The sequence below is a fragment of the Callorhinchus milii genome, unplaced genomic scaffold (genome assembly GCF_018977255.1).
Source record: "Callorhinchus milii isolate IMCB2004 unplaced genomic scaffold, IMCB_Cmil_1.0 Scaffold4, whole genome shotgun sequence".
In the NCBI taxonomy this organism is placed as follows: Eukaryota; Metazoa; Chordata; class Chondrichthyes; order Chimaeriformes; family Callorhinchidae; genus Callorhinchus; species Callorhinchus milii.
This window is the reverse complement of record NW_024704745.1, coordinates 3,081,300-3,092,556: the sequence shown is the minus strand read 5'-3', so window position 1 is coordinate 3,092,556 and position 11,257 is coordinate 3,081,300. Positions and strand designations below refer to the sequence as shown.

Sequence of the window (11,257 nt, the reverse complement as noted above, 5' to 3'; positions counted from 1 at the left end):
CGGTCTCAAGACCTTTCTCTTCAATCGTGCCTTTGGTCTCCATCCCACCTCTCTGCCTTCCCTCACCCCTACCCCAACCCTTCCCCATGCTCGGGCCCCGACACCTGACTATTAAGCGCTTTGGGACGTCCTCCGACGTGAAAGGCGCTCTATAAATGTAATTTGTTGTTGTTGGGTGGGGAGGGCTGTGACACTGACACACTGTGTGTGTGTGTGTGTGTGAGATACTGACACGGGTGTATGTGTGAGACACGAGGTGTGTGACATAGTGTGTTTGTGTGACACAGTGTGTGTGAGACATGGTGTGTGTGTATGTGACATGTTATGTGTGTGACATGGTGTGGGTGGCGGGGTGGGGGTGGTGGTGTTGACTCAGTTCCGCCGCTCACTGTAAACAATGCTTGGCCCGGATGGGAGCCATGAATACAGGAAGTGGCTGTGTGGGATAGGAAGTGTCCCTTTGAAGACCGAGAGACACGATCCCTCACATGAGGACCTAAATTCAGCAGCTGGTGCTGAGTAACCCTATGTGGGCGCTGTGTATACACAAGGCTATGGCTGGTAAAGAAGCTGGTGCTGAATAAACCTGGGTACCAGCAATGCATTTGGACCTTGAGAACATCAAGGTGGCTGGGATAGCAAGCTGTGCTGTGAAGGTCCTTCCACCACCCTGAAGGCAGATGTCCGCCAAATAGCTGTGAGGAAACTCTGAGGTTTGGGGCGACAGCTGCTGGAAGGTGTTACTTGAAGTCTGAGTTTGTGACACATGTTCGTATATTCAGAGTTTGGAACTGACCTGGATTGGTTTGTAGAGAGGATAAGCAGCTGCTGCTTAAACTCCACACCTCCAACTGGTGGAACCATCGCTCAATTGGAAGGGATGTGCCCCTCGATCCAAGCAACACTCACTACACATCATAACCTGCTCACCTCTATGGGGGTGCGGTCACAGCCTCAGGGAGCAGAGTCGCCCTAGAGCCTCGGAGCGCTGGGTTTAGGGCGCAGAGGAGAGCAGTGAGGCTGATCCCAGTGTTAGAGACAGAGGAGAGCAGTGAGGCTGATCCCAGTGTTAGAGACAGAGGAGAGCAGTGAGGCTGATTACAGTGTTAGAGACAGAGGAGAGCAGTGAGGCTGATCCCAGTGTTAGAGACAGAGGAGAGCAGTGAGGCTGATTACAGTGTTAGAGACAGAGGAGAGCAGTGAGGCTGATCCCAGTGTTAGAGACAGAGGAGAGCAGTGAGGCTGATCCCAGTGTTAGAGACAGAGGAGCCAGTGAGGCTGATCCCAGTGTTAGCGACAGAGGAGACAGTGAGGCTGATTACAGTGTTAGAGACAGAGGAGAGCAGTGAGGCTGATTACAGTGTTAGAGACAGAGGAGAGCAGTGAGGCTGATTACAGTGTTAGAGACAGAGGAGAGCAGTGAAGCTGATCACAGTGATAGGAGACAGAGGAGAGCAGTGAAGCTGATCACAGTGATAGGAGACAGAGGAGAGCAGTGAGGCTGATCACAGTGATAGAGACAGGAGCCCAGCAAGGCTGAGAGAAACTCCCTTCTCTTTTCCTGACAGCACTGCGGGATCTTTAACATCTACCTGAACAGAGCACAGAAGATGAGTCAGCGCGAGCGCTGAGCTGGACGGGAGACCACGTAGGAGGTGGGAGCGAGACTTACCGGTGTTTGGGTTGAGGGTGAAGAGCGGGGGATCGTTGCCGGTCACGATGCGGTACGTGACTCTGCCGTTGTTGCCGCCGTCCTTGTCCTGTGCGGTGACGGTTAGCACGGCGGTGCCTGGCAGGCTCTGCGTGCTCAGGCTAACCGCGTACCCCAGAGGGTAGAAGATTGGCCGGTTATCATTCACGTCGTCCACGTACACCTTCACAGAGGCCTCGGACCTCAGCCCACCCTGTCAAGATAGCGTTCAGAGACACACTCACACTGCAACCCACTCCCTCATGCGTCAGAGACATGTAAAGCTCCCTCTACACTGTCCGTCCACATTCCCAGGTCAGGGTTAGAGACGCGGTAAAGCTCCCTCTACACTATCCGTCCACACTCCCAGGTCAAGGTTAAAGACACAGTAAAGCTCCCTCTACCCTGTTCTTCCACATTCCAGGTCAGGGTTAAAGGCACAGTAAAGCTCCCTCTACAGTCTCCGTCCACACTCGCAGGTCAGGGTTAGAGACGCAGTAAAGCTCCCTCTACACTGTCCGTCCAAAGGCTCTCTGCTCTGTGTGCCTTTGGATGTGTTGGACGGGGTGTTGGCATGCCGGAATGTTCTGTAAGTGCCGATGTGTGCTGTGGCGGCACGTCTCACCCCGTCCACGGCGGTGACGGTGAGATGGTATACGCTGGTCTCCTCGTCCCTGTCCAGGCTGCGCGTGGTGCAGATCTCCCCCGTCCTCTCATCAATGCTGAACTGCGTGGGGCTCAGCCCCCCCGGCCCCGAGCTCAGAGAGTACCGCACCTCACCGTAACCACCACTGTCAGCATCGCTAGCCAAGACCTGCCAGAGGAGAGGAGAGCGGGGATTAATATTAACACACACCGTACATCTCACGCAGTGCCTCACAGCTATCAGTCTGGATGAAGAAGACCTTTCGGCCCACTTTTAGAGTCCTAGTTGTTAGATCGTGGAGTCCTGTAGCTCAGTGGTTAGAGCACTCGCTTTGCAAGTGAGAGACCTGAGTTCAATTCCAGGAAGAGGGCGAAACCTTGGGCAAGTTTCCTTACTCCACACAGAGCCTAATAATAATCCCTCCAAAACCAAAAACAATAATAAATTGGTCACCTTCAATCCACGACTGTTTGTGGGACAGCGTGCGCAATTGGCTGCCGCGTTCGCCCACAAATATACAGTCAATTCACTTTACAGTGTGTTCTGTGAAGCGCTTTGAGACGTCATCCCGACGTGAAAAGCGCTATATCAAATGCAAGATTATTATTATTATTATTATTATTATTATTATCGCTCGCCTCGCAAGCGAAAGGATCTGGGTTCAATTCCCGGGCAGGGCGAAACCTTAGGAAAGTTTCTTTTCTCTATACGCCATGGTTTACCTACCAATAAGTAAGAACCCGGTTGTTGGCGGATCACTTTCCGTGGGATAATAATCTGTACCAAAGAAATCTGGTCACTCAATCCACGACTGTTTGTGGGACGCCGCTGTGGGCAATTGGCTGCCGGGTTTCGCCCACAAACTACACAGTCACTACACTTTACAATATATTCTGTGAAGCGCTTTGAGACTTCTCAATGACATGACAAGGCGTTGTATCAAATGCAAGGACTATTATTATTATTACTCTTAAAGCACTTTAAAATAAGAAACAATAAGGACTCGGGGGTGGGTAGACGAGGAGGGAGGCAGAGTGAATGGGGTGAGTGAGGGGGGCGTGAGGGGATGAATGAGGGGTGGGAATTTGGGGGGAGTGAGGGGATGAGTGAGGGGTGGGAATTCGGGGGAGTGAGGGGATGAGTGAGGGGTGGAGTGAGGAGGGGGGAGTAAGGGGCAGAGTGAGCGAGGGGTGTGAGGGGATGAGTAAGGGAGAGTGAGGGAGGGGAAGTGAGGGGATGAGTGAGGGGTGGGAGTGAGGGGGGATTGAGGAGTGGGAGTGAGTGGTGGGAGTGAGGAGTGGGCGTGAGGGGAGGAGTGATGAGTGGCAGTGAAGTGGGGGAGTGATGGGTGCGGAGTGAGCATTGTGGTCGGCTGTGACCGAGGCTGGGCTGTTCAGGCTTCTCAGCTCTGACCTCGGTGTGAGTCACACTGGGCTCAGGCTCCAGCTGTACAGATGTTATGTGTCCTGCCACATCTGCCAGACTTCTCCACTGCAACATCTGCAACAAGTCAACTAAAGAGCAGACAACTTGCAAAGCTGTCCAGCCCTCACTCCCCACCGTTACTTCTCACACCAGGAGTGACTCAGTCAGTACTGCTCTCCCCCTGGGGTCAGGACTTGTGGGTTTGAACCCCACATATCGGGGACTTTGAGCTCACAGTCCAGGCTGATGCTCCAGCGCAGCGCTGGGGGGAGAGAGAAAGAGAGAGTGTGCCGCATTGTCAGAGACGCCATCCTTCACGTGAGACGTTCAACCGAGATCCAGTCTGTGTCTTTTCAGTCACGTGTTAAACAAGAGAAGGGAATTTTTCTCTCTCTCTCTCTCTCTCTCCCTTGCTGACAATCCTCCCAGATAACATCCCTCGCTCACCTCACAGAGGCGTTGCCGTGCGCACGTTGTCTGGTGTTTTAGATCTAGAGAACATGTCGGCCGGCATCCTGACAAACAGCTTCTCTAACAATGTGCTGGGGCGTCAGCATGGACTGTGAGCTCAGATTCCGTGATGTGGGAAGAAGGGAGAGAGCTTTATTGTGTCTCTAACCCTGACTTGGGAATGTGGACGAACAGTGTAGAGGGAGCGTTACTGTGTCTCTAACCCTGACCTGGGACTGTAGACGGACAGCGTAGAGGGAGTTATTGGCTGATGTCCTGGCCTCCATCTCTGCTAAGGAATTTGGTGAGAGTGGTAATTGAGTGAGGTGGAACCGAGTGAGAATTCTGTTTAGGAATTTGGTGATAGTGGGAATTTAGTGAGGTGTACCAGCGTGAGAATACTGTTAATAATTTGGTGAGCTTGGGAATTGAGTGAGGTGGAAAAAGGTGGGATTTTGTCAAGGAACTTGGCCAGAGTGGGAATTGAATGAGGTGGAAGAGAGTGAGAATTGCGTTAAGGAATTTGGTGAGAGTGGGAATTGAGTGAGGAGGAACAGATTGAGCATTCTCTTTAGGATTTTGGTGATAGTGGGAATTTAGTGACGTGGAACAGCGTGAGAATACTGATAAGGAAATTAACGAGAGTGGGAATTGAGTGAGGTGGAACAGAATGAGAATTTTGTTAAGAATTTGGTGAGCTTGGGAATTGAGTTAGGTGGAAAAAAGTGAGATTTTGTCAAACTTGGCCAGAGTGGGAATTGAATGAGGTGGAAGAGAGTGAGAATTGCGTTAAGGGATTAGGTCAGAGTGAGAATTCCGTTAAGGAATTTAGTGAGAATGGGAAATGAATGAAGTGGAACAAAGATAATTCCTTTTAGGAATTTGGTGAGAATGGGGACGGAGTGAGGAGTAACAGAGTGAGAATTCTGCTAAGGAAATTGGCGAGAGGGGAAATTGAGTGAGGTGGAAAAGTTGAGAATTCTGCTAAGGAATTTGGTTAGAGTGGGAATTTAGAAAGGTGGGACAGAGTGAGCATTCTGTTTAGGGATTTGGTGAGGGTGGGAATTGAGTGAGGTGCAACAGAGTGAGAATTCTGTTAAGGAAATTGGCGAGAGTGTAATTGAGTGAGGTGGAACAGAATGAGAATACTGTTAAGGAATTTGGTGAGAGTGGAATTGAGTGAGGTGGAAGAGAGTGAGAATTCTGCTAAGGAATTTGGTTAGAGTGGGAATTTAGTGAGGTGGAATAGAATGAGAATTCCATTAAGCAATTTGGAGAGAGTTTAAATTGAGTGAGGTAGAACAGAATGAGAATTCTGCTAAGGAAATTGACGAGAGTGGGAATTGAGTGAGGTGGAACAGAATGAGATACTGTTAAAGGAATTTGGTGAGAGGGGAATTGAAGAGGTGGAACAGAGTGAGAATACTGTTAAGGAATTTGGTGAGAGTGGGAATTGAGAGAGGTGGAACAGAGTGAGAATTCTGCTAAGGAATTTGATGAGAGTGGAAATTTAGTGAGGAGGAACAGATTGAGCATTCTGTTTAGGATGTTGGTGATAGTGGGAATTTAGTGATGTGGAACAGCGTGAGAATACTGATAAGGAAATTAACGAGTGGTAATTGAGTGAGATGGAACAGAATGAGAATTCCGTTAAGTATTTGGTGAGCTTGGGAATTGAGTGAGGTGGNAAAAAAGTGAGATTTTGTCAAGGAACTTGGCCAGAGTGGGAATTGAATGAGGTGGAAGAAAGTGAGAATTGCGTTAAGGGATTAGGTGAGAGTGAGAATTGAGTGACTAGTAATAGAGTGAGAATTCTGTTAACGAATTTGGTGAGAATGGGAAATGAATCAAGTGGAACGAAGATAATTCCATTAAGGAATTTGGTGAGAGTGGGAACTGAGTGAGGAGTAACAGAGTGAGAATTCTGCTAAGGAAATTGGCGAGAGGGGGAATTGAGTGAGGTGGAAAAGAATGAGAATAATGTTAAGGAATTTGGTGAGAGTGGGAATTGAGTGAAGTGGAACATAATGAGAACTCTGTCGAGGAATTTTGTGAAAATGGGAATTGAGTGAAGTGGAACACAGAGAGAACTCTGCTAAGGAATTTGGTGAGAGTGGTAATTGAGTGAGGTGGAACCGAGTGAGAATTCTGTTTAGGAATTTGGTGGTAGTGGGAATTTAGTGAGGTGTACCAGCGTGAGAATACTGTTAATAATTTGGTGAGCTTGGGAATTGAGTGAGGTGGAAAAAGGTGGGATTTTGTCAAGGAACTTGGCCAGAGTGGGAATTGAATGAGGTGGAAGAGAGTGAGAATTGCGTTAAGGAATTTGGTGAGTGTGGGAACTGAGTGAGGAGTAACAGAGTGAGAATTCTGCTAAGGAAATTAGCGAGAGTGGGAATTGAGTGAGGTGGAAAAGAATGAGAATAATGTTAGGGAATTTGGTGAGAGTGGGAATGAGTGAGGTGGAACAGAGGGAGCATTCTGTTTAGGATTTGGGTGAGAATGGGAATTGAGTGAGGAGGAAAAGTTGAGAATTCTGCTAAGGAATTTGGTTGGAGAATTTAGAAAGGTGGGACAGAGTGAGCATTCTGTTTCGGAATTTGCTGAGGGTGGGAATTGAGTGAAGTGGAACAGAATGAGAAACGTTTTAAGGAATTTGGTGAGAGTGGGAATTGATTGAGGTGGAACAACGTGAGAATACTGTTAAGAAATTTGGTGAGAACCGGAATTGAATGAGGTGGAACAGATTATGAATCTTGATACGGAATTTTCTGAGAGTGGGAATTGAATGAGGTGGAACAGAGTGAGCATTCTGTTAAGGATTTTGGCGAGAATGGGAATTAAGTGAGGAGTAACAGAGTGACAATTCCGTTAAGGAAATTGGTGAAAGTGGGAATTTTATTGAGGTTGAACAGAATGAGCATTTTGTTGAGGAATTTGGTGAGAGTGGGAATCGAATGAGATGGAACAGACTGAGTATTCTGTTAAGGAATTTGGTGAGAGTGGGAATTAAGTGAGGTGGAAGAGAGTGAGAGTTCTGTTGAAGAATTTTATGAAAGTGGGAATTGAGTGAGGTTGAACAGAGTTAGAATTTTGCTCAGGAATCCGGTTAGAGTGGTAATTTAGTGAGATGGAACAGAATCAGAAATTTTGTTAAGGAATTTGGTAAGTGTGGGAATTGAGTAACGTGGAATTGAGTGAATTTTTTAAAATTATGTTGGTGAAAGTGGGAATTAAGAGCGGTTGAACAGAATGAGAATTGTGTTAAGGAAATTGGTGAGAATGAGAATTGAATGAGGTGGACCAGGGTGAGTATTCTGCTAAGGAATTTGGTGAGAGTGGGAACTGAGTGAGGTGCAACAGAATGAGAATTATTTTAAGGAATTTGGTGAGAGTGGGAATTGAGAGAGATGGAACAGAGTGAGAATTCTGTTACGGAATTTGGTGAGGGTGGGAATTGAATGAGGTGAAACACAATGAGAATACTGCTAAGGAATTTGGTAAGAGTGGGAATTGAGTGAGGTGGAACAGAGTGAGAATTCTGTTATGGAATTTGGTGAGAATGGGAATTTGATGCAGAGTGCGAAATAGGTGCATAATTGTAAAATATATCATAATTATACTAAAATAATATAAAATATGTGTGGGAATATGGCAGGGCAGCTGAGATGGGTTGCACGCACAATGTGCGATCTCCAGGATGCTTTGTGTGCCCTGGACAAACACGTGTGTAGGAAGCGCCTCCAACTGGTCGAGCTTGACCTAGGGTTTCTGAGTTCGAGGAGAGGCTGGTGTCACTATGGATCATATGGGGGCTGAAAGGTTAATGGATGGAACGTTCCAGGAGGTGTTTACCCTACAGCCACAGAGAGTTCATGAGGCGATTGAGTGGGTGACCACCCGGCATTGTAGGAAGATGGGACGGCAGTGCAGAAATCCCCTGAGAGCGTAGCACTCACTAACCAGTTCTCTGTACTGAGTACCAGTGAGGGTGGGGAGAAGAGTTAAAACCAAATGGATGCACAACGGGACCCAGGGAAGAATGTCAGTGCAATTGTCATTGTGGACACAACGGTGAAAGGAGTAGACAGACGTTCCTGCCACCAAAAATGTGACTTCTACCTGGTGTGTTGCCTCCCTGGTGCCAGGGTTAAAGATATCACGGAATGCGTGCAAAACATTCTATAGGGGAAGGGGAACATCCAGAAATTGTGGTCCATGTTGGGATTCATGACCTAGGGAAAAAAAGGGTTTAAAACCTACAGGGAGAGTATCAGAAGTTAGGGAACAAGCTAAAGAGTAGCATCTCAAAGGTGGTGATCTTACGAATTCCTGCTCTCACTAAATTTCTGCACAGAATTCCCACTCTCATCAAATTGATGCACAGAATTCCCACTCTCACCAAATTCCCGCACAGAATTCCCACTCTGTTCCACCTCACTCTGTTACCTCCTCACTGTTACCTCCTCAGGCTGTTACCTCTATACTCTGTTACCTCTTCACACTGCTGGACTCTCTGGGTGGGGTGGGGGGGAGGAGGGGTGTTCATGTTTTTTAGGTTGAGGAGGCCCTCCTGATTGGCTCGCGTCAGCGCCTCCGCACCTCAGGCGCTGACAGCATTAGCATCCAAGGCTGCACTCTCCACCTCTCAAAGCCAGTCAGGAACCTCGGGGTTCTGTTTGACCCTGAGCTGTCCTTTCTTCCTCATATCCGCGCCACAACTGGCACCGCCTTCCATCCGAAACATCGCCAGACTACGGATTACGGATACCCCTCACGCTGCTGAAACACTGGTCCATGCCTTCATCACCTCAAGGCTGGACTATGGGAACTCTCTCCTCGTCGGCCTTCCCGGCACCTCCCTCCACAAGCTGTAGGTCATTCAGAACTCTGCAGCTCATGTACTGTCCCGCACCAGGCTTCGGGACCACATCACTCCCACCCTCGCTCGCCTCCACTGGCTCCCCATCTCCCAGAGGATCGAATTCAAGATCCTCATCCTCACCTACAAGGCCATTCACGGCCTTGCTCCCTCCTCCCTCTCCGACCTACTATCCCCCTACTTACCTGCCCATACCCTCCATTCTTCTGGCTCTGGTCTGCTCCACATCCCTCGCCCCAACCGCCCTACCATCGGTGGCCGGGCCTTCAGCCTCTCAGCCGCCAGGCTCTGGAACTCTATCCCCCAGTGCCTTAGCCTTGCTTCCTCCCTTTCCTCCTACAAGGCTGGTCTCAAGACCTTTCTCTTTGACCGTGCCTTCAGCTCCCCTCTCAACTCTCTACCCCCTCCTCGCTCCTCCCTTCCCTCCCCTCACCCTGACCATTTCCCCCTTGCTTGGGTCCTGACCCAACTGTCCAGCGCCTTGGGACGTCCTCCCGACGTGAAAGGCGCTCTATAAATGGAATCTTGTTGTTGTTGTGGTAAGGCGGAGGGGGGCTGTTTTGTGTTTCAAGAGGCAAGGCTTGGGGACCCCAGAGTCTGTGTTGCAGTATCTGCTGGAGTCCAACCGGCAGAAACCGCATAGCTTGCCATTGAGAGCACCGTCTAGACTGTGTTTCTGTGTGCAAATGCGGCAGCAAATTTTGGCACAGCATCAAGGTCCCACGAGGTGAATGACCATTTTTTTCCGAGGAGATTGTTGGCCAGGACACTGGAAGAAACTTGCTTCTATTTTCGAATAGCATCAAGCGATCTTTAACATCTGCCTGGATAGGGCACAGACCTTAAAAATTCAAGTTATTATTAATATTTTTAGAATCACATTAGAAATAGAGGCAGCAGGATATCGTTAAGTTGACATAGTTATGCTGGCTTCCTTCCACCAGTAGGTGGCAGCACCCCTCGCTTCAGGTAAAGTGGGTTCTTTTTCAAATGCTGTGGCGAGTTCCCTTTAAGAGCTAACAACAATCAATGGACAACCACCGTGGACTGGTTCAGGAAAGTATAAAAGGAAAGTGGGTTCAATGGTTGCCTGGTGCAGCGCAGTGCGTCCAGACCTGAGCAACAAGGCTAATGCATCGTCTATCTGTCCTGCTTTCTCTGCTTACTCACCTGCACAATAATTTGCATTTACACAGCTCCCTTCGGAGCACTTAACAGGGGCAGAACCTGACTGCATTAATTCTCCGGACTGCAATAAATCTAGGAAATATTCCTGCACATGAGGAAGAAATATAGTAATAATAATCTTTGCATTTAATATAGCGCTTTTCACGCCTTCTCGACTTCTTAAAGCGCTTCACAAAATATGTTAAAGTGAATTGACTGAATATTTGTGGGCGAAATACCTCAATGCACAAAGTAACCCACACTGATAAGAGCAAGTCAGAACCCACCACGCTTTATCTGTCAAACTAGTGTGCAGCAAGCAATAATAATAATCTTTACGTTTGATATGACGCCTTATCACGTCTTCGAGACATATGAAGGTACTTCACAGAATATACTGTAAAGTGAATTGACTGTACATTTTGTGGGCGAAACGCGGTGAGCAATTGCACGCAGCAGTGTCCCACCAACAGTCGTGGGTTGAGTGACCAAATTTTTTTGCAGGAGTGATTATTTCCCCAGAGAGTGATCCACCAAACGACTAACAATTGGCTTCCTACTTATTGCTAGGTAAATAGGCTTGAGTGTGGAGTAAGGAAACTTGCCTGTTTCACCCCATCTGGGAATTGAACTCTGGTCCTCTCGCTCGTGAGGGATCGCTCTAACCACTGAGCTACAGGAATTCAGTAATACAGTAGGGTTCAGGTTATTGGAGTTTATTTGGGGTGATCAACCAAGGAAGGTTCAGATTAACTTTCAGCGATTAGGTACATTGCTAACAGACAAAAAGTATAATCTGATTGATTTGGGCCCACGGAGAGCATGTGTGCGCTCGAGCCATGGATTTTGATGCTTCCCTCCAGGACAATGCTGGGGAAAACAGTCTTTTTAACAAGAGAAAAAGTACTTTGTGATATGCCAGCAGGGCCTATAATGCACAAATAAAAAATAATCTGCTTTACGGTGAAATAATAATGAGATGCCCAGGCCTGGAAAG

General features: G+C 48.1%; 1 protein-coding gene across 1 annotated transcript in view; it reads right to left on the bottom strand.

The window, feature by feature from the left end:
* Nucleotides 1–4,498, bottom strand: part of LOC103188606 (protocadherin-16) — a 40,678-nt gene extending 36,180 nt beyond the window's left edge. Inside the window, 4 exon segments of the mRNA XM_042333991.1 lie at nt 1,673–1,904; nt 2,316–2,504; nt 3,750–3,836; nt 4,442–4,498. Of these exon segments, the coding sequence (XP_042189925.1) occupies nt 1,673–1,904; nt 2,316–2,504; nt 3,750–3,836; nt 4,442–4,498 (565 nt within the window).
* Between the last annotated feature and the right edge of the window lie 6,759 nt (nt 4,499–11,257).